Genomic DNA, 23,756 nt, shown 5'->3' with positions numbered 1-23,756 from the left:
AGCCAAATATGAGTAAATGATTACTTTAGATATGCCTTGTATGTTTATTGCAACCAAATCGTTGGAGTAAGTGTTGGCAACGTGTGTTTTCTGTGACCAACAGACATGTTGAGCCGGTATTTCATCATGTTTTCTGTCGCGACGACGCTGTGCTGAGGATCTGGTTAGGTTTAGACACAAAATCCACTGGGGTAGGGTTATGAAAAGAACATTTTTTTTAATATGTTAAATTTCAATTTCAATATTAAAACTAAAAACACAAAGTCATTGATGTTGTATGGGTCTCACAAATTTAAATGTGCTGTATGTAGGAATTGATCACCTTGTGAAACTAAACGGGTAGGGGGCAGAGTATCAGTTGACTAACAACTAACTGCTGCTAACTGCAGCTGCCAGCGAGTTAGCTCAGTTAGCCTTGCAGCTAGCGGTCTGGACTGTGAGGATTGGTGTTTACACTGCTAGCACAGGAGCTTTGGACCATGACGATCTGGGGCTAGCTATTTAGCATGCTATCTTAAGTAGATACTCCTGCATGAAAACATGCAATGCATAACATCAAAACTGTTATTTGTTAGGGTTAGGGTAGAGTCTGTTAATAATTTTAGCTGATTTCTTAATGCTGTCGACTAAATTTCTTACATATTTCACCTTTAAAACAAGTATTTATATAACATGGCTATGCTTTATTTTTATTTCTGAATTAGCTTTGTTTACATTTGTTGTGTAGCAAATGGGAGTTTATTTCCCCTATTTAATGATTTCTGGTAAATTCATGTTATGGATTTAATGTTATTTATTTAAACTGTCAGTTTTTTGGTGTGTGTGTGTGTTTGTGTGTGTTAGCCATAATTTAATACTACAAAAAAATTTAATTCAAAACAGTACTTAAAAAAAAATCTCGATACAACAAAAACACTGCACGGCCTCTCACACAGAGTTTAGTCAGACTTTAATTTTTTAAAAGCTTCTTTAGTAGAAAATATCAACATTTATAGAATTAATATTTCACATAGCACCAAGGTTGTTGGCGGAAATTTTGCAAACATTTTTTCCTCATGGGTGAGTTTTTGCTTTACCATTGACATTCACATTTTAAGATAAGTACTTGAACATCACATAACAGCTGAGTGTGTGTGTGGGTGTGTGTGTGTGTGTGTGTGTGTGTCGTAGAGCTTTTTCGAACTTTCTCCAAGCTGTGGAGCAAAGTCACACCCGTTTCTGTCCTGAAGCCTTCAGGAAGAACTGTAAAAACCTTTCCTCTCATTATAGTCTTTCTCTTTTTGCAGACTGCCTGAACATCTTTTGGCAAAAATTGTGATTTTTCACCCATGACCTGGAGTAGAGCACACCAGAGTGGGCATGGTTGGCGAGGAGGTCGGCTCTGAGGATTTAACCTCGCTGTCTGTATGAGAGTGTACGTGCGGCGCCTCTGAGGTTTGAGTGTCTTTCTCAGTCAGCAGGTGAGGGGGGATGTACCCAGACTGGGTCTTTGTTTGCTCCCTGTGACGGTGGTGCTGCTGCCCATTGGGGGACTTTGGCGGGCAGCGGCCCCTCTTGTCCTGCCCCCGGAAGCCCCTCAGTTTGGGGCTCCAGTGTTCCCGCCACTGGAGGGCCAGGGTGGAGCGGTCCGCCACCAGGCGACTCTCCTCAGGGCCCCAGCCCCGTTCCCCCTCCTCTGCACCAATCAGGAGGAAAGTCCGCCCAACGTGAAGGGCCGGGCAGCCACAGCTGAGGTCACGGTCGGGGACCCAGAGGGAGTGGGTGCCCCTGCGCACACGGGAGGTGGACCCCGTGCGGAAGACGGTTTGGACTGAGATGGAGAACTGCCACCATGGACCTGAACGCTCCATCCCTCTCACCTGCACCTTCAGCACTGGGAAACACAAAGATTATTTTTTTTTATTATTTTAATTCATTTATTTATGATAAATATTTTGGTTTTATTTTATATTTAGGATTTGGTTTGGTTTTATGCATCAGGTTTACACCAGTCAAAATGAATACAGATCTAATATCAATTTATGTTGACTCAGTCAAAAAAAAAAATAAAATGGGGGGAAATAAAGAAATTGAGATCATCTTTTTTTCTTTTTTGACAAGGTTATAAATAACAAACACCAACCGTAGTCCTTCAGACAATAAGTCTCCAAGTTCATCCGGACTTTAACCTGAGAAGGCTGGCAGTACGAAACACACTCCTCCGCTATAACAGAGAGAGAGAGAGAGAGGTGGAGAGGGAGAGAGAGGGGGGAGAATGCATCAAATGAGAGGGTATCATTTCATAGCAAGCATATCAGCACATGTCTTTCCCCCTAATTACAATATGGCTGCTTCTATTTGTCATCACAGTATCCTGTGACTAACAGATGATCCCGGGTGCAGCAGGTGGGACATTCCTCCAGTCTCCACTAGGAGGGAGTGGTTAGCTGCAGCACCATGGGTGAGAGCGCGGGCTCCCACAATGCTTTTTATTCAAAGTTTAGGGAGAGAGAAAAAAAAGTGTATATGAGATGACATCAGCGGGATTAAAAGGATAATTTAGAGGGTGAATTATTCTGTGATGACAAATACATTATTTCCTATTTCCAGTTGAAAGTTGCTCTGAACATTTACATTTTAGAGTATTTCACACATTCCTTTTTTATTGGATATGTACATTTACATTGTACAACACAATGATTTATAAAGAGATTAAAAGAGATAAATACACACATTAAAAAAGGCAAATTCTAGCATAGGAGTGCTTGATCCCCCCAAAATGTGACTACTAGAAAAATGGACAGCCAGAATAATAAGCACATAAGCATGTTAAGTATATATATATAAATATATATACTTAACATGCTAAACATGTATTTTTTTGTTTGTTTGTTTTTGTTTTTTTGCATTCTAAATAAGATATATTGTTAAGGTAGCTAAAGTCCAAAGAACCAGCAAGCTTTCCCTTTATATAGCTCTCTTGCTTAAGCTGACGTTGGTTACCTTAGCTTATCATGGATTGTGAATCAAATATCATCATTTGTGAAACAGTCCTGCTCATTTATTTGCTGTCCTATATATTGTCTATTTATATTTAAAAAAAAAAAAAAAAAAGAAAAAGAAAAAAAAGTTTAAAAATCCTAACAGGTGCCAACTAGAATGGTACACTGTAGCGAGCATACCTCTGTAAAGGCATAATAATACCCTCAAGCCCAATCCAAAATCAAATGAAACACCAGGATTTGGATCTGCATCCAATCATACTTACTAGCCATCTAAACACACCTGATTTTTTCATCGAGATCTATACATTATTTACTGAGAAATTCATAAAAATGTTGATAAATGTCCCATTTTGCAATATTAAAGGAAGTGGAAAAAAAAAATTATTAAAATCCACACCAAAAGTTAATGGGGCTTATTCTAGGTCAAAACCCATGTTCCATTCAAGTTTTGTGGATGTCCGTCCAGGAGTTTTTGCGTAATCGTGATTACAAACCAACAAACTAATCGGCACTGAGCAAAAACACAACTTATAACACAGAAAGCTGGTGTTAAAAATAACACCTCAAACTGCATCAAATGTATCAACTGATAAAGTATAAAACAGTGTCATGTCTACCTGTTCATCTACTCACCTATGCTGTACTGAGGTTGGTACACCGGGGTCGGCGCGACCTCTTGAATTCCTGCAGACATAAACACAGTTTCAGACAGGTGACGGGAACAGATGCCCAGAGAAGCTCCAGCCCACCTTCATGAGCTGTCAGGTTGTTGCGCACTGTGTGTGTGTTATGTGTGCTATGCTTGAATGCCTCGCGGTGCGTGAGGCATGTCTGCACAGAAGATAAGCAAGTGTCAAAAACGTGTGTGTGTGGTCCTTTTTTTATGGGCTCGAAAACACACTCTCTGGCGCTCTCTTGAGCACACACACAGACACAAACTTTACTTCTGGTAATTTAATGAGGTCAGACCATCGCTTCTTGTATGGTTTTGTCCCGAACACTGAACAGAGGCTAATAAACTTTGCTTGACTGCGTGTCCATGAACTTGTAGATGGAAAAGGAACAACCCACTGCTCTGTACATACATTATCCAGGCCTCTTGTAAAAGTGTGTGTGCGTGTGACAGTGCTGCCATATTTTAGTTTGCTCTCCGGCCCCCCGTCTGTGTCCAGTCTTCTCTGACACAACTGGGCCAGTGACACCCTACACCCCCACCCAGCTGACTGTCCCCCACTTTTAAAACACTGGAAGGTGCTCTGTGTGTTTGTGTACATTTATATAGAATATATATATACAAAGAAAGATTAGGGCTCAAGGTTGGTTACCACTTAAAATTGGTTAGATACTATTGGCTTTTACGACACCTGAATCTCATTATATTAAGATAGTAGATTTCATAAAGGAAGCCAAACTTACGGGCTAAACACAAGCAGTTGTACATGAAAAATACAGTATAAAAAGGGAAAGGGAAATATGATTTAAACAAAGAAATACCTGATCAGTAAATAAGTAAACAAGACAACATGACCACAAATATCTGACCATCACCTCCTACATGAAACTGAAAATACAGTTATTGTGACTTTGGATAATCTCGAGAGTGAAGAAGGAAAATGAAGCATCTACCAACAAAATGTGTTAACACACCTTTTTGTTGTCCATTATAACTAGTTATTATAGTTATGATTTACATTCCACAGTTAATTTTTTTTCTTCCATAGTTTGTATAATTTGAATATGACTGCAATATTAAGCACAAGCTAGCTTTCCCATTTAGCTGTAATAAATTAGCTTAGAATTAGGGATTTATTACGTGATTTAACAGACGCTGAAATAGCAGCTCCTTAATCCACACTAAGATGAACAGAAATCTGGTGAGCTAACATAGCTTGGTGAACCAAAGCCTTAAGCACACATTAGCTTTCCCATTTAGCTTCAATACATTTTTTTTTTTTTAATGTATCAAAATATGTGGTACATAACTTTGCTAAAGCCTATAGCACCAGCAAACTCCCTCTTCATATGGCTGTCTTGCTTTAACTAATATGTAAGCAGTAGCTTAGCTTATTTTAGCAATATTATAACAATCTGTCAATTTTTGTAATTCCGTTAATCAAAATAATTATGTATAGTAATATATATATTAATGTAATAATGTTTACTAAGGAATGTTACTGAAATTTAAAAACTCATTTGCAAATAAATCTAATTTTACTTGAATGAATTTAACAAGCCCTTCTTATCCCGTCAGCTAGCTTTCCCTTCATTTAGCCAAGCTCTTTTGCTTTAGCTTACAATAGTTATGTTAGCGTAACAGGAGTTGAGATTTAGTTTTTCTTCATCATGATTGGATTTAGCTACAGCATCCTTTTATTATAGCAAACTGACATCTTGTAAATAAATTTACCGTTCAAAATTTTAATAGCCAATTAGCAAGTACATTTCTTTTTAGCTTTAGCTAAGGCCAGCCCTAGCTATCTGACAAGTTAGCTTTCCCTTCATAAATCTCTCTTATAACTTTGAATGTCTTTTCTCTCAGTTTTGACAGAAAATGTCATAATTATATGTTTTGCTTTTGTAGGGGAGGACAGCAGAAACACAACCACAATTCTGTGGACTTCCTGCGCTGCTCAAGGTGTGGATAAAACGCTTCAGTGGAAGCTAACTTTAAGTTTAGCCTGGCTGCTGCGTGCCTTTTGGTCTGTCTGATGAGAGGAGGTGTTAGAGGTGGCGGTGGGGGAAAGAGATGCTATAGATAGCCTGAGATGGTCTGGCAGTAAAAACAAACACGGTTTTCTTTCACTCACTCCTTTCACTGGGAGAGTTATGAGTCTGGGCCCTGTGATGGGGAGCCTTTTGAGCTGCGCGACAGGTGTGAAGCTCGCCGCTGTGGCTCCTTATGTCACCTGATTGGGGTTTACACCGCGTCAGTGCCTGTGTGGTTGTCGGCACTCGCGCGATTAGCCGGGGATGTGCGTGTGGATTAGCGCTCATGGCCGGGGGTTCGGTGCGGGCCGGGCGCAGGGATGGGAGTAGTAACAATCTACTTGATCTGACGCTGATCCCAGATCATCTGGAGATGAGGTTTCCCTGTGGCGGTGAGCTCATGTTAACGCTGCTATGGACACCGTCTCCAGGGATGATGAAAAGGGGACACGCTGGGAGATTGGGCCAAATTAGTCTGGATGGCAGCGGCCCCTTTTATATTGAGCTACTTCTTAATAAAGGCTTAGAGGGCTTGATAGGAGGTTTAATCAATTTAGGTCAAAAAGCAAATCAAGTTGAAGGAGACATCAAAAAGGTCACTTTATCATGACTGACAACAAACTATTAAGTCTGCGATTTATTTCAGCAGGGCGGCTGGCATTGAATGAATAACAAAGAAAATGACTCATGATATTAAAACTTGCGTAACGACCCATATTTTCTGATCTGATGACCCCTTCAAGGCAAGTTTAGGCAACTCAAACTACTTGGCTGTGAGTTTGGAGGCCAATGTGGTTTGCCAGAAAAAACAGAATTCGTCTCTCCGAACATTTTTCTTTAATCCCGTCATTAAAACGTCAGGCTGCGTCTGCCTTTGCCTCTCGTCGTCTGTCTCATCGTTTCGAATGCTTGAACAAACACTGGTGCCATTTTTTTTTAAACGAGGATAATTTGTTTCTGTCAGTTTTCCAGATTGTTAATAGACATAAATACTGCTAGTTGACTTACGTATGCAGGGCCGGATCGGGGACCTGCCCTGTTTGTACCCCGGGGCACAGCGGTTACAACGGAGGCCGGTCACACCTTCTCGACACAGACACTGACCTGATGTCTGGTTACACCAGCGACCCACCGCCCCTAAAGGATGGCACTGACACGCTGAAGAGAGAGAATGACAGGATTAGAGAGGTGATACTGACGTCTCACTTTTTAAAGTTTTTCTAGCCTCTCAGTGGCACCAAAACAAGCTGACAATTTAACAGACATGTTATGAGAGTACAAAGTTGATGTGGTGACATGTTGGCATACAGATGCATGATTTCACTCCAGCTGACGTGGAGCAAATTTAGCTTTCGAAGCCCTGTCTCTCTCTCCATCTGACACATCCAATATCCCCCCTTCCTGTTATCTTGGCTTTGGTCTTCACCAACTACTGAGGGAAAAATCTGGCTCTGTAGTTGCTGGATGGTTCAGTTTCTCCATTTATACCCTAAGTACTGAGAACTTTCAGTCCCAGGAACTCATTTTCAAGGAGCTCAATAGTTCCTTCAGCCCATTCTTCTGAAGAGCAACAAAGATTAGGCAAATTAGTCAATTAATGTGAAAAAGTAAAGGTTTAAGGAGACTTTATGGGGTCCCTTGAACTCTTGAAATTTAGAACCAGGGGCCGGTGGAAACACATTGCATTTCTCCAAAAGATTTTATTTTTTAAGCCTTTGTGACTTCATTGATAGGACAGCTTGAGGGATGACAGGAAATGAGATGAGAGAGAGAGGAGGGATGACATTCAGCCTGTATGCAGGATGCGCGCTCTGCCATTTGAGCCACTGGGGAGCCCCGCTGCTCATGTTTTCATGAGCTAATCACTAGCTTTGCTGTCTGCTGATTGGTGATGCATAGGTAGTGAACAGTGATCGATCAAAACTTCCTTTCAGCCGCCTTTTGGAACAATAATACGAAATAAAAGTGTGATTAAAAACAGTAAAGTTGCAGGGTGTAAAACAAAAACAATGACCAAAAGACTCTAAAGTGGTCAGTAGAGAGTTGGTTCAGATATCCAGTGATGTTGTAGAAAACTGTTGTTCTGAGGAGCTTCCACATGTGAATTTGTTTCAGTTGTATGAATATTAAGGAGGGATGGAAACAAGCAAGCCTGTTTGGTTGATGAGACAACAGTGAAGCGAGTCTTAAGCTATATAACGCAAAAACGTGCGAAACTCCGTGGCTAAACTGCTCGAAGGACAGACAGGATGACAGACGGGATTAAGAAAACCATTCATCAGTGACAGCACCCAGGTTTAATCCTGCTTGACAGCATCCGAGTGTCCTTGAGCAAAGACGGACGACCTCCACTAACACCATAAAAGCTATTTTGTAGCTGTCTCGTTGGGTAAACAAAGACAAATTCCTCCACAGAGCAATCAACCGAATGTCACATGGAGGACAACACTAATATTTGTAACACATCAAAATTTGTTATGTCCCTGGTGCTTCAAGCTCCTCAGTCTTTATCAAGATGGGTGCTATGTCTGGAATGATTTATTCTCTGCTCCTTTTCCCTTATTGTTGGCTTATGTGAATCTGTATAATGATTACTGCCTGGATTTGCCCTGGTTTACATTACAAAGCTTTTTATTTACCACTTCTATCACAGGATAAGACCGGATGAGAGAAGACAGATAGGGAGAGGAAGCCACACTTCAGCAGCTCTGTTCACACTCGAATAATGTTTAGACAAATCTTAACAATGAGTCCAAACAACCTGACTGGAGAAAATGAATTATGGGCCCCTGAAGGGTAACTCTGTGAAATATAGCGTCAATAAATTAAAGCTGAGATGTGAGACTGTGTGGTGGAGGAAACGAATTTGCAGTCGGCTTTTTGTTTCATGCATAAAAAGTGATAAAATATAGGGTCGGTTAATCATAGCTCGTGTTTCTTCTTCCGTCAAAGGGAGCACATTAACTCTGGATATATTAGACCCCGCGGTGGAGCTTCCACACGAGCATGCCAGAGTGTCACAGTCACTTAGGACATGTGACCAGTCAAAGGTCAGGGGTCGCGGCAGATGCCAACCGGCGGTAACGATGAGGATGCAGGTGGCGGCTCAGTGGGGTTTCTGGGTTTTTTTTTTGTGTTCGTATCGCTAACAGGAATAGCTGCCCTCTCTCACAATGTAACCACACCATAAACACTTCTGTACGCTGGGACGGAGACAGAGTGCAAACGCTGGCTCTCACACTGGGATTTGCTTTTCATCTTCCCGGAATGCACAGTTAGTTATGAAAGTTACATGACATTTAACCGTGTGTATGCACCTGAACCCTCTCGCATACTCACACACACACACACACACACACACACACACAGACAAAAACGTAGTAAACTGACGCTGGCAGGCCTTGCGGTGGTTCAGCGGCTTGCCGTGGTCGCGGGTGTATCCGTTCTGGCAGTACTGGCAGTGGCGTCCGGCCGTGTTGTGGCGACACTTCTGACACACGCCTCCGCTACGCCGGCCCGACTGCTGGAACACCTCCATGCTGAAGCGGCACTTGTTTGTGTGGCCGTTACACTCACAGGCTGGGAGACAAAAAACATAAACACCAGTGATTGAAAAGACCATCATCCAAAGTTTTGGATTAACAGGTAACTTTCAGTCTTCTAGTTTAGTGTCGTTTTGCCATTGATTTTTAGGTCTGGCAATACAAGTAATTTAGATCTGCTAAACAAAATGCAGTGTTTCTGGTATCCATGATCACTTTATCCAATCAGGAAAAAGAACTCCATAAGGAGTTGTCCCTGTCTGCTCGTGAACATGTAGCAAGTACGATCCTCCTGTTGTGACGTAGAGAGGAAGGATGAGTTTATTAACTGCGAAATGGACAAGAAGTTAGCTAAAACGACGACGAGACTTAAAACAGCTTTAACCATGTAAACACTCCCCCTAAAACAAGAAAGAACAATGAGCCGTTGTTATTGCTGACGACTCTTCAGAAGGCTCTGAACTATATCTGGCTCACTTCAAAGGACCATAATTCACATCTCTGAGAGGAATACATATGTAGACGTCATTGGAGAGCTGACAGCAGAAAGATGACAGGAGGAAATGAGGTGAGAGGGAAATGGGGATTTGACATGCAACTTCTCCCTGGCCAAACATCGATCCAGGGATATTGCGGTTTATGTTTGGGGCCTTAGGGAGCCAGGGCACCCAATTTCTGTTTATTAAGGGAGGAACAGATGTAAACAACATGTAAATAAAATGGCCCACTCCAAAGGAGGGCATGATGTCACCGCGTCTTTATTACAAATGCAAAGCAGACACCACCAGTTATACATTAAAATAGCATGTTAAGTATCAATCAAAATGTTAGCTAAAGTAAAAATGTGTGACATGTTGTTTTATATCGAAAAGTGTGCTTTTCAAAGCTGAAAAAAGTTTTAGCTTTGCTTACACTGGATCATCAAGAACATTTTTGCTTTAAGAGCACGTAAACACAAAGATTGGTGTAATTAAAGATAGACTGTAGCTATGAAGGAGCTCTAATAAAGCCTGAGAAAATAACCCTGATGATTTCATCTCGACCTGGAATTGGAGACCATTCACATTTATCACATTTTGTAGAATATTTTCTCTCAGCAACAGGGTGGAGGACTCACCAATACAGGGGTTTGGGTGTGTGGGCGTAGCTCGATGCCATGGCCTGTCGCAGTAGAAATCCTCGCACACGTCACAGTCTGGCCCGGCCGTGTGATGCTCACACACGCACACTGCCCGGCCTGTGTCATCGCGGCGACACCTAGAGGCATGTCCATTACACTTACACCTGCCGCCGACTTGCAGGTCCGAGAGGGCCAGAGGACCTTGGACAGCAGAGGTAAAAGCAGCGGGTGGGGGGACCTGCAGGTTCCTTGAGCTTTGTTTGGTGTTGTGATTATTGTTCCTCCTCTTCCGCAGCTCCCGCCCCTTGTTGCTCCTGCTCCGCCCCTCAACTGTCCAGTTACAGCCTCCGTTGGGGCAAGGCAGCCAATCATTGTTTTCCTTCTTGCGACCACGGCCTCTGCCTCTCCCGCCTTTTTTTGAAGAGGCGAGTGAGTCTGTGCTAAAGCTAACATCCCTTTCCTTGCTGGTCACATTGTGCCCATCCTCGTCTTGTCCTGACGACTTATAATGACCCCTCCTTCCATGCTTGTCCACTTTCTCCCCTCTGTTTGCTCCCCTTATCTCTGAGTTTTTTGTATCCCTGTCAAAAAATACCAGTGCATTATCTGTGTTTAGCTTCTCGACATGATCTCCAGTGCGCCCCTTGGAGCCTGGTCTCCACCTCAGAAGCCCAGTCCCTCCGTCATGCTCTGCACCATCACGCCATCGTGTGTCTTCCTTCTTACCATAGTTGCTCACCCTGGCGTTGTTGGAGACCTGGTGGAATACCACACGGATGTCCGTGGCTGTCACCCAGTCCTGGAGGGTGTGGCTGTGGTCAAAATCCGGAGAGGAAGGCCGTCCGTCCAGGGTGGAGAAGGCCAGCACCATGCCCCCCCGCTGCTTTTGCAGAGGGCGAGGATCTGAGCAGAGGGGTTCTGTCTCTTGGTGCCTTGTCTGGGCCACCGTCTGAGAGGGCAGGCCGAAGTTCCCAAGGCAGTCACTTGAGTAGTGCTGCATCGGCCTCCAAGTGCGTCCGAAGTCCATTGACTTGAGGATGGAGATGGAGATGGGGTCCGATGGCTCCCCCTGCTGGCAGAACTGCAAACTGATGTAGGTGATCTCAAAACGGCGGCCAAGAGGCAGCGTGAAGACCCATTCTCCGGTGCCAGAACCTCTGTGAGCCATCCAGCAGGTGAGGTTGTGGGGGTTGTGGAGGTCCGTCAAGGTGGTGATGTTGCTGTCATAGTCGGACCCTTGCAGCGAGTGGCTAGCATTGACTGGGATGCCATAGGCTGCGTTGATGAACTCCGATAGGCAGTGTCGCGGGCGGCCGTCTAGGTGGTAGCAGGGGTCGTGAGGCGAAGTCCAGCTCAACGGGACGTGGGAGAGGGAAGAGGAGATAAGGGATGGAGGAAGGAAAAGGAGAAGTAGAAGGAAAAAAGGGAAGAGAGAGGGGGAAGGGGGAGGGGAAAAGGGTAGGAACATCATGTCATCCAGCCTGTGGAAGGAAAAAAAGATGATTTTTAAGAGAGAGCCATGGGAGTCAGATCATAAAACAAAAAAAAAACTCAAAGTGATTGATTTATAAGACTTGCATTTTAAACCAGCAAAGGAAATCTAAGATAGACCACCTGTGCCTTTATTGAAAACACACGATACCAGCTCGCCGCATCGCTTCATCTGCACCTTATTGCCTTTCGGTAGATGCCAGTAAAGATCTCATCCTGTAAAAATGTAATCTCCGATCTGCACAGTTGTGTCAGCCACCGGTTTGAACCTGTGACCTTGACAGCCCTTAAGAACGTATTCGTCTTAAAAACTCCCCTCAACCCCGAAAAGAGAACGATGAACATGGGTGAAGAAGGGCGCGCACCCAGCGGGTCTGTCTGAAATGACAAAAAACATGCCCGACAGCTGGGGCTAAACCCTGAGCTGGACCACATCCATCACGTTTATGGCTCTCCTTTTCAAATCACTTTACCGTCGGTCAGCGCTGCAGCCGAGCGACGTGCCTGAGCATGAGCGGTGTGAGGAGTTCCTGAGCAGAGGAGAGGGTATGAGAAAAAAGAACTGAGGGGAGGGAAGGAGAGGAGTTGGAGATTAGGCTTGAGGATGGTAGGAAGTGATTTATAGATCGAAATGTGTGTTCGGCTTGAGCCCCTACATGGATACTTCCGTGCTAAAGACAAACACAGACTTGTGTACGTCTGCAGCGAGAACAAATCCCTTCCCGTCTGTTACAACTGGTGATGAGTGAAATTTATTCGTCTGTCAAGATTTGATACCCAAGAGCGTTAATTCTGGCATGTGGACAAAACGAACAATGCACGTACTCTCTCTGGAACCACTGATTTATTGTTTTTAGCCCAGAAGCACATTCTCAACATGCACTCCTTTTTTTTTTTTTTGAATTTCTCGCTAAGAACCATTTTGCACTTTTACTTTTGGGTCACTCTCGTTTCTTTCCCTTCTCGAGTCGCCCGTCGTTTTCTCATCAATAACTACCTTCCCTCCACACTTTCAAACGACTTTCCGCTTGCTCTTCCGACTCCCTGCCAATCTATCACCTGCCCCCTTCATTCTGTTCTGGGAATATTCTTAACTGCTGCAAGATTGATGATGTCCTAACAAGCGTTTGACACTGACAGCGAAGTCAGCAGGGCTGCATAAACCAAACCCATAGGAGAGGACGGGCTGAGAGCCTCTCCGGCCTCGTCATCCCGCTCAATTAGCCAACGACCGAAATATGAGGCTTCCCTCAGGGACCACACAGCTCTGAGGAGCCTTGCGAGGAGGCCGTGGCACTCCCCCCCCGGCCCCGACTGCCTTAGTCAAACTGCTCCTAAAGCAACGTACTAGAAAGTGGATCGACCAAACCTGTTTGGGACAAAAGCCAAGATCAGGCATATCAGGCGACGCTGTTTTGTGGCGTTGCTACAGGAAACGCTCCAAGCAAAGGGCGCAGTGACGAGCGGTCTGACTGTGACCCCGGTGCCACCGACCCACATTCCCGGGGTCCAGAATGCCTCGGTTGGTCATTCCTGACGCGTCGAGACATGCCCCACGGGAACCTGAACGCGCTGATAAAAGCGGGACTTATAGTTGATCGGGTGATTAATTAGATCTCTTGTTTCATACGGTGTCAAAGAAGAGATTATTAGCAGGGTAAAGGTTATTAGAGGATTCAGGGGAGCGCTGGAAGAATTCATTCTGGATGAGGAATGACGACAGCGTGGGCGGGTGGGGGGGGGTTCAGGGTTGGGACGAGTGAAACCCACGAGGCTGGAAGAGAAAGAGGGCGGTTGTTTAACATTCCCCCTGACATGCACTTGCTCTTGTCTTTGTCACATTACATGACTAATTAAACATCGGCCCATTACGAGTGCTTTGATAAATGGATGCTCATCTGAGAGAGGCCCCTGGGATTTTTAAACGCGCCCCTCCAGGCCAAATCCAGACTCTTGATCCGAAACCAGATCGTCTGTCTGGCACCGCCACCTTAACCCACCGGATACGGTTTCAACGGTTTTTCTCTGCCGCTTTCCATAAATTCACACAGCCGAGGTGTCGGGGAGGACATGTTGAAGATGAGCGACGGTTGCAGAGAGCTGCTTGATGAGAAGAAAACAAATCCTTTTTCTTTCCCCCCAGTGAGCCTCAAGTGGAGGTCTAAATGACAAAAAAACTTAAAACAACAAATTCGCCTCGATTTCAGTTTGAGCGAAAAGGTTTTGAAAATGACTTGGCAGCAATCTCTGCCTTTCAAAAAGCTTATACAGCCAAATAGTGGTAAGATGAGATCAACATCTCCGGCGGGTGATCTTTAGAAGCAGCTATGCTTGGCTGGCAAGGGGCTGGAAAAATACTTGCTGACAACCTGGGGGCATGTTTACAGCATAGTCGAACAGAGGAGAGCGAGGAGGCCGACGCTCGTGTTCGTGCTCTGCAGTCCCTATTTATTTTCCTCGTGTAATTCTCCCTCTATTCTTCATCGTGCTGATATGCGTCCTGGGGAACTTGAGGAAGCCAAAAATATTACAGCCAGGAAGGGACAAATGCACTGTTTTATGGATTTGGAAGGGCTAAACCAACTAAGTATTCGCCTCCTCGTGGATGTTTACTTACACAAAATTTCAAACTAAAATCATATCTGAAGAATGTATTCTAAGGTAATCAAAAATATAAAACACAAAATACATGATTTCTACCTCTATCATTTTTGTTTACGCTGCTTATCTTTTGCTGTCTTTCTACTACCTCTCTACTCTTCTCCGTCTACGCTCTGTGAGTTACCACGCCTCACGCCTCCAAGTGGTTGCTTTTGAATGTTCCTAGGGTTTTGAGGGATGGAATAACTTGCAAAGAGATCTGAAATTAGACACATTTATATCCACTGTTAAATTTAAGGGCAATATTAGGAATGTGCTGAAGGAGGCATGTTTTTGTTTTTCTTGAGAGGCCACTATGTTTGAATACCTGTTCTGTTGGACTTTTGTGTATCATATTTTACATGTTGCATTTTATTATGCTGTAATATTGCAAGGCTGCTCTGGTCTCTCTTGTTAAAGAGATCTTGATCTCAATTGGACTTTCTGGTAAAGGAGAAATAAAAAAATAATAATGAAAAGATATTGGCTATTGTGAGGCAAAGACCGATGAGGAAAGTGGAGCATAAAAGTAATGAAGAGTATAATATGATCACCAAAGAGAAGCAACATATGAATTTGATTTCTACCAAGGAGGTTGTTTGTTGGTTTGTAATCATAATTACACAAAAACTACTCAACCCATTTCAACAAAACTTGGATGGAGGATGGGTCTCAGCCCAGAATAGACCCCAGTAACTTTTAGTGTGGATACGGATAAAGGGACAGATGCAGGAATTTTCGCTCACTTTCTTTAATAAAGTGAGATAGGGCATTTATTTTAATTTAACTTAATTTTTTGACAATTGTATTAATTTCCAAGGGAGTCATTCATGAATCTTGATGAAAAAAAAAATCAGTAGCCGGTATCTATGAATGAGTAGAAATGGGACTGTTGGGCCTTGGCGGAGGTATGAGCTTTACTTGGTGCCATTCCAGTATATGTATGTGCTGCGTATCCTCTGCTGTCTTATCATTGGCTGTTGCAAGGCAGAGACTCTAAGAGGAAAGTGCAACGAGCACTAAACTAAGTGAGAGTAAAATACGATCACCAAATAGAAGCAACATTTTTACAGCCACCAAGGAGGTTATTTTTGCCTGGGATAGTTTGTGCGCTCGTTGGTTGGTTTGTAATCAGAATTACACAAAACCTGCTGAACAGATTTCCATGAAACTTTTATGGAAGATGGGTCTCAACCCAGAATGGACCCCATTAACTTTTGGTGCAGATCTGGAAAAAGAGATGAATCCAGGATTTTTTCCTCCTTTCTTTACCATTGCTAGATAGAGCGTTTTCCTACATTTTCGTTACTTTCTCAGGGAATAAGTCTTGGATCTTGATAAATAAATCAGCTGTATTTGGACCATATTTTGATCAATACTCAATCAATACTTTGATCAATCAAACTGAGCATTTTTCCGCTGTGGCAATTGTGATTTAGCAGGATACAAAAGATTTATATGGGCTTTGGGGAACTTCTGTGTTGTGCTAGAAGCCGGTTCTTAGTTTATATTAGCGGACTCCATTTCGAAACTAATGTTAGATAGTAATGCTCTCTGTAAACGGACTCGAAAGAGGCAATCGAGAACGTGCATGAAGTCACATCCTTTGGACTGGTGCGTAAAATCCGACCCGAGTCCCTCACAAAGAAATCCATGGTCCAGCAGCGTCAAACAACTTAAACTAATCATCAACGGTCTTCTGTAGGTGATCGAGTGAGACGGAGAAGGTCTCAACCGCTCACATATGGCCAATGAAAAAGTAAATTTCTACAATTTTTTTTACATAGAGCCCCTTTAAATTGTGAAAATAAAGCTTGGGCTCTTCCCATGCTTCCCTCTTGCTACCTGTTAACTCTCTCTGGCCTGTTCACACTTTAGAGCTGCGGGCCTGTCTGGGTCTGGAGCTGTTCTGGTGAGCAGATGAGCTGGATTTGGCCCGTCTCTCACATTTTAACATTCCTCGTCATGGGCAGCAGCTCCGGCCGGCCAAGACGGAGGCAAATATGTTAAATTCAAATTGCTCTGCTACTTGGTAATGAGTTTCAAACGGCTAAACTGTGGGGGGGGGTTTTTTTCCCGCAAATGAAGACAGTTTTGTGTCAGGTCGGGGAAGCCGGGGGGGGGGAGATTTCTGAGGGGTCTCTCTGCTCGAAAGGCACGGAGTCTTTAAATAAATATGATCAATGATATAAGCTCTCCCTTTACATGTTTGAAGCCGGACCAAGGCACCTGTTGGCGCATGTTACCACACTGACACCTTTGTTAATTTGCAATTGTCCTCAGCTGGTCAGAAATACAACACTGGGTGAGGAGAGCGAGCACGCGGCCTGTATTCTCCAACGGCATTCCTGCCTGCACAGTCGAAGCCCATGTGTGTGTTATTCCACACGGAGCAGATTCCACGGGTTCTGTTTTAGGTGTAATAATCTAATTTTAGTGGGGCAGCCCGGGAGGTGGAAGCAACAGACAGCACAAAATGGATTATCACTGCTTGTATCTTTAGCTAAAGGCCTCTGTCCTTCACGTTTGCACCTCCAACAAACTGCCAATCTGGTGTATGTGCAAGGGGAGATGGGTGGGTGGCGTGGGGCTGGGGGGGCTCACGGGGTCCGACTGCACCTCCACAGACACATGGAGGGTGTCTCTGCCTCCGCGTTGACTTCATTTTTTGAATAAAAAAACACATGTTACACACTTGATATTTAAAGGCGAGTTTCCTGTCAATTCTCCCCCCCCCCCAAAAGCCCCCCCACCCCCCACCGCCACCCCCTCTTTACAGCCTCATACAAGTTGGCAGGACGCTCTCCAACAGCTCAGGCTTCACATGTTCATATTGAAAAACAGATGGAAATGAAATCATCGCGATTCCGCGGACACGCCAAAGTCAACCACGGGCACGATGGGGGTGAAAAAGCGTGGCGGGGGGGGGTGTGCCCTCTGCTTTGTAATTGCGGCGTTAATTAAATCCACACAATGTAACACAGGGGGTTCAGAAAGAAAAAAAAAACACTCAAGGCACAAGAACAAATAAAAAGCAGCCCTTATTTTTGTTGGCTGACTTGTTATTTAAAAAAAAAAAAAAAAAAAAAAAGAAAAAAAAGATGATCAGATTATATAAAATAAATAAAACACACTGAAGGCCCCTGCATGACTGAGACGTGTATGTCTATTAAAGCAAATACGGTATATTTTCTCATGCTGCAGAGGGACTTTACTCAAACTAATTAACCACAGACGGGTCCTTTACAGGAAAACAGCCCGCGGTCACACGCAGGTTGCGGGGCGTTGCGTTTAATGACCCCTCCGAATAATGACTCGCATGCCTCGGTTCATTAAGCGCAAATGTTTATCATATTTGGTCTGATTGCTTTGGCGAGAGCTGAGAGTGAAGCCCCCGAGCTTAATTAGCTCCATTCGGCAGAGTTAATTGCTCTTGTTAGGCCGAAACTGACTGAAGTCAATTAGAGGAAGGAACAAAAATATTTACAGAGTCGGGACTATCACAGTTTGATCAAATAACATCATTCAGATTTTTTTTTTCATAATCTTGATAATTAGTCTGGTATGTGTTTGCGATTAAGGACGTTGTTTTTTCTTCCAATTAGGATAAATCCGAATAATCAAAAGCAAATCAGGTTGGTATTTTATGTTTTCGTATTTCATTTAATCCGCCACAGAGGGACGCGGTGATAGAAATCTCACATATTTCGCTTTCATTTGCTCACAATAACATCGCAATGGATGCGGGATCTTCCAGCGGCAACATGCAGGAACGTTTAGTGTTTACGAGGTATTCATTTTAAGCAGTTTTAATTACGTTCAGTCCTAGCTTTTCAAAGTAAAAGCTCGACTCTAGACGCACGCTTAGCCTGCGTGAATTGTAGGGATGGAATTAATTTCCAAAAGAGAGGCTAATTAAGACTGAAGCCAACTCTGACAGATTTGCGTGCAAAAATCAGTCGAAGATAGTCAAATAAACACAAAAACAAAATGCGTAGGTTTTGAAAAGAAATGTAATTTAAAAAAAATAAATAAAAGTACATAAAAGTGTGATTCATGCGCATCGGCTGGATTTGTGAGGAGAAGTTGCGCAGCGACGTCGGACAAAATACAAGACTGCACTTCATTTTATTCTGTAAATCACAAGACACGTTTAGACAAGTAAACGCAACATGGTGATAAATCCTCCTCTGGGGCATTTTTTTTTTTTTTTTTTTTAAATAAATGTCTGTGGATTTCCACAGTGACAGAACATGAGCCCACACTCTCTTTACGCGCCGCTTCAGCCGATATTTAAAAAAAAAAACAAAAACAAACAAACTTCACGAGCACACACCCGAGAACCGCAGAGAGCCTCCGCCAAGCGCACACTGGGAAACATCAAGAGATCAATCCTCACCATGTGCCTCCCGGTGCTTCTCCCTCTCCTGACGTCCCTCCCGATCATTAAGAGGAGCGCAGCAAGTGTCCGCACATCCAGAGAGACGAGCCTACTGTACCGAGAGGGGGCAACACAGCGGCACTACAGCGGGAGCAGGAGCAGGAGGAGGAGGAGGAAGATACACTAACGGGATCAGCTGGGAGGTGCGTCCCTCTCTCCTTTATAGTGAGCGAAGTGAGCCAAGAGGCGCCTCCACCTCCGGAGGAGACACATCCTGCCTGACGCGCAAGTCAGAGCAGCTCACACACTGCAGAGTGTATCCGTCAAACTTCATGCTGATTTCAAATACATTTTTTTTAAAATTCAAATGTTGACACATCATCCTTACAAGCCCTTTATTTTTAATTGATATTTTTGAATTTCAGTGGCTGATGCATGTACATGTTTTCACTGAATATCAAAATGTATCAGTGTCTGATGCATAAATCCGATATTTGCTGTACAGAAAACATTGTTATGCCATTTACACAGAGTTGACAAGTGTATGTTGTTAAAGGTTATACTCAAGAACCATAATTAAATACAAATTTGAGGTACCTGTATCTCACTCGAGCCAGGTATGACCATTTTCACACTCCCACCACAGGAAAATACTGCACTTTTTACTTAGCTACATTTTCACTTACATCATAAAGGATTTTAGAACCAAAACAAATGGTTCACTTTGAGAAAAGGAGCCATATTTCTCTTCACTGTCAACTTTTGACGCTGTGAGCACATTTTGCAGCCAAATACCTGACTTGACTGGAGCACGACTAACATGACGAGTATTTCAACACTGTTGTGTTGCTATTTTGACTTAAGTCAAAGAATTTGGCAGGCGTGAAAGTAGCTAATTACAACTGCTCCCATTACTGTAATTAAGTCATTTTTTTTGGGTGTACTTGTATTTTGTTTTTCTAAGAGTGTAATTTTCATTTTACTTAAGTATGCACTTAATCAACTTAGCTGCCGTAAAAACATAATTATGTACAATTTGAATTTATATATAAACCTTTTTATCTGCAAATTCCTAATGAGGCTACCTGATCACAAACGGGCTAATAAAACGCCTGACATGCGACAAAAAACACCCAAAACTCTGCAGCAGGTCGAGGTTTGGTGAGTTTAAAAGTGACTGATAGAGCAGTTTCTGAGAAGAAGACTGTACTTGTAATTTTAATTTCAATTTGCATTAGTTTTACTTGTGACTGAGTAATATTTTAGTAATGTAACTGATTTTCTGTACTCATTCCACCACTGAAATACTCTACATACTCCCACAGTCAGCTTGTGCAGTGAATCCCAGTTCCACTGACCTACTCAACAAGATACAACTACTGTCACCACAGACAAATACAACATTAAACTTCTGCTTTTTCCCTTAATGCTAAGATTCATGAAGATATTTCTGTACTTGCTCAAACAGTTATTACAATATATGTATCTAAAGCCTCTGAAAATGTCATTTCAAATCGTAAATATCTGTCTGCAGCCTTAAAAATGTGAGAAATTAAAGGGTAACGCCACCAATTTTACGTTTTTAAAGTGTGTTTAGAGGTCTTGGGGAGAATGCACATGTGGAAAAAGTGGTGAAAAGCCTTTTGTGGCTCCAGAGGAAGCTGCATGTCATCTGAATATCAGACTTTATACACACATGTGCAGCAGGACTTCCCAAGACCTGCAAACCCATGTGATGTGTAAGATTGGTGGAGTTGCCCTTTAAGCAAGAATCAAAGAAGTGTTCAGTAAGCGTTTACCTGTAGATTACTTAATCAGGATTGTGTTCCACAACCCCACAACATTTTGAAATTCAAATGTTGCTAAATCCTGGTGCACTGAAATATGACATCAGCTTGTTCCACCTATTCATAATCAGTAAATTACTTAAAAACTGTTGTAACTTTGGCAGAAAAAATCTCGCGTTCTTGTAAGATCCTGCTGCTCGGAATAACAAGTTGATTGGAGTAATAGGTTTTCAAGGCCTGTAAGTGGGGGATCTGTTTTCCACCGCTGGTAAGACATCACTCCTGAGTGTCATAATTTATCTGAAAATAGACCATTTTACTGTATTTGTTGTTACAGGCGAAGGAGAGGTCACTAAATCAGAACGTCAACACACTTGAGGGGGAAAAAGATCCTGAAACAGGTTGATCTGCTTTGGAGACAAGTGGAATTCTTTCAACTTTCGAGGCAGTTTTTCCCTCTTTAAAAGGAAAAAAAAAAAAACAACGTAATTTTAAGACTCAATTAAAAATTTCATGGCTTGTTAAGGACACTTTTGCACCGCGCAGATCCTCCAACCCTCCAGGTTTATGACCACAGGCGAACACATTGAGGACACGGAGGGAAGGCTGGTTTGGAAAAAAAAAAGGTTTATCTGGTCTCGTCCAGGCAAAGATCCCACTCTCCAGTTTGCTCCAATTATCCCTCGGTGGAATAGGGAAAAAATGGTTGAAGTTAATTGGCCGGAGTGGATCGTTCTCAGATGTGAACCAAAACTGATACAGATGGAAATATAAGAAAGAGATTCGAGGGTGGAGGGAGGGAAGACGCTTGATTGGAGAGGAGGAAACTTTCCCAGAGAAAGCCATAAAACTGATTGATGACTTCCCTCGAGGAATGTTTCCCCAGGTGTGCTTTGTGTGTGTGTGTGTGTGTGTGTACGTGTGTGTGTATGTGTCTAGTGGTTACAGTGCAGTTAAGAAATGCTATCCTTGGACGCAGGACAAGTGCAATAAAGTAAATTGAGGGGTGAAATAGCACGTTTATGCGTCAATATTGCACTTTGGCAGCATCAACACGAAGACACAAGAGGGTTGAGTGAGCCGAGCTGGAAGTGGAACTAAATTGGTAGCATTTTCAAGAATGACTTAACTAAGAACCAGGCTAAGTGATAACAGAAATCGGCCCTAAAAACTGATATGAGAAAAAATGTTTAACTGCTTAGCAAAACACTTCAGGTGGTCCTTGACAGGTGCGTCGCGCTGCCAAAGTTTGCGCCCCGCAGCTAGGAGTGTGCTGAGAGACTGAATCATAATAAATAAAATACCATGGAGGTGTAATTATGAAAGTCAACATTAAGCCACCGTGACAGAATAAGAGCAGATTTCACAACACATGGGCGTCTATTTGATGGATTAGCTGGTGCTAAAAATATTTAAGTGCTACAGTATGGCATTGTACTTCAGCTTAGTGGTCAGATATGAACAGGAAGATGTAACATATAGAAATTTGACATATGTGCATCCACAGTCTTCTAGCATTTCTCAATTACTCAAGCAAAGAAACACAAAGAAAATACATTTTTGGTTTCAAGAAATGGGATGGTGTGCCATCTGCTGATTTTAAATAATGGTTGCGTAACATATCATATACAATACCTAACAACAGTACCTAAACAACTGAATTGGTGGATTGCTATTGACTCCCCGAACAACATATGACAGTTTCTGAAACATTATAACATATATGACTGTTTTGTCTTCATCATCCAGTGGCTGACGTGACACAGTTGCCATTTGGTCAAATCTAGGCGTCAAAACTTCTGTGTTAGGTATAGGAAACAGTCACGGTCAGGGTTGAAATTTGTGCATTGTAAGTTATGCGGCTTTAGGACAACAGGGAACTGAAGTTACGTAAAAGAAGATTAAATTATTCAACACTGATGTTGGCATTTCACATGCAACTTTCCTCTGTGGACTTTGTCAGTCTTTATAAAACATCACAGGACTTCCACCTTTGCTCCCGCCATTAAAACTATGGCCACTAGAGGTCGCCACCAAACAACAAACGTAAATTTGGGTCATAATAAACTTCCTGTGTAGATGACCTACTTAGCTGGTCCAGGTCCATTTACAAGTAGCATCAATTCTGTATAGATAAGATTAACTGCAAAAGGTCCAGAAAAAAAGAGAGAAAAATTTGTCTATATCGTGGTTTAATGAAAATATGTTGAACTGATGAAAAACCGAGATATAGCAGTGAAATATAGCCAAGATACAGACAAGCTGACGGTATGTTGTAAAGGACTGAGACACACAGCTTTCAAGAGCTGAGATTTGCCAAATCAGATCTACTCAAATATATACAATGAGGGAAAGGTAATAGAAAATACAAAAGGTGTACCTCAAGGATCAATGTTAAGCCCATTCCTATTTACTCTACATAATAACAATCAGTCATTTTTCATGGCAGTGTCGACTTTTGAGTGTATGCTGATGATACTGCTGTATACACGGTTCAGAATAGGCTGAGTTAGCACATATTAATGCTAACCGCTATGGAGGGGATCACACAGCAGCAATAGTTACAACAGTAACAAGGATCCCTAAAAAGAAATATTTTGGACTTCCATTCCATTACAGTATGTGTTCACTTCTGCCTAGGTGCTTGTTTTGTGCTGTTCTATGTATATTTTATTATGATCTGCCAAAGGCCTTCAGATTTATGCTTAATTGTACATCTTCCTAGAGAGAAATCAATGAGACAAAGGAATAACCATGCGACTGTAGTTATACGGACATTGTGCTGCGGCCACCCACCGTCGTCAAGCTGATGTTTCTTCCGAGCCTTTAGCGCAGCTGCGTCTTCTGAAAAACAATTAGACCGCATAAATTATCACAATTCACTGTGTGTTGTGCTTTGGGACATCAAGGCTTAGAGGTTGTAAGGCGATCCTTCTACTAACGTGCTGATGTATCTCACAAGTCCGTATCAGGGATCGACCCCCGTCCCGTCACGTCTCAGCAGATCTTCAAGGAGATCACGTTTCCTCCCCTCTGACCTTCTCCAGTGTGTACAGCAGCAGTAAGGAACAGAAAGGAAATGACGGACAGATGATGAACTGTCCT

The 23,756-nt window shown here is 42.9% G+C and overlaps 1 protein-coding gene across 1 annotated transcript; it reads right to left on the bottom strand.

Annotated features, from left to right (window-relative positions):
* Nucleotides 1–932: 932 nt before the first annotated feature.
* ntn5 (netrin 5) lies at nucleotides 933–19,350 on the bottom strand. Its single transcript, XM_037111057.1, has 7 exons — nucleotides 18,883–19,350; nucleotides 10,350–11,833; nucleotides 9,081–9,269; nucleotides 6,699–6,848; nucleotides 3,618–3,668; nucleotides 2,123–2,203; nucleotides 933–1,873 (listed from the first exon to the last, which is right to left on the bottom strand). The coding sequence occupies exons 2-7, from the start codon at nucleotides 11,821–11,823 to the stop codon at nucleotides 1,323–1,325; spliced, it is 2,496 nt and encodes an 831-aa protein (XP_036966952.1). The 5' UTR covers nucleotides 11,824–11,833; nucleotides 18,883–19,350; the 3' UTR covers nucleotides 933–1,322.
* Nucleotides 19,351–23,756: the final 4,406 nt, after the last annotated feature.

The sequence above is a fragment of the Acanthopagrus latus genome, chromosome 10 (genome assembly GCF_904848185.1).
Source record: "Acanthopagrus latus isolate v.2019 chromosome 10, fAcaLat1.1, whole genome shotgun sequence".
NCBI classification, from domain to species: Eukaryota; Metazoa; Chordata; class Actinopteri; order Spariformes; family Sparidae; genus Acanthopagrus; species Acanthopagrus latus.
The sequence above is the reverse complement of the archived record's forward strand: the minus strand, read 5'-3'. Positions and strand labels throughout refer to the sequence as shown.

What these genes read in the sequence shown, in the direction of transcription:
- ntn5 (XM_037111057.1), bottom strand. Translation starts at nt 11,823, where the DNA reads ATGATGTTCCTACCCTTTTCCCCTCCCCCTTCCCCCTCTCTCTTCCCT. An exon ending in ACACCCAAACCCCTGTATTG is followed by an intron (nt 9,270 to 10,349) that starts GTGAGTCCTCCA and finishes TTTGTCTCCCAG; the next exon opens with CCTGTGAGTGTAACGGCCAC. An exon ending in CCACCGCAAGGCCTGCCAGC is followed by an intron (nt 6,849 to 9,080) that starts GTCAGTTTACTA and finishes CTCTCTCTTCAG; the next exon opens with CGTGTCAGTGCCATCCTTTA.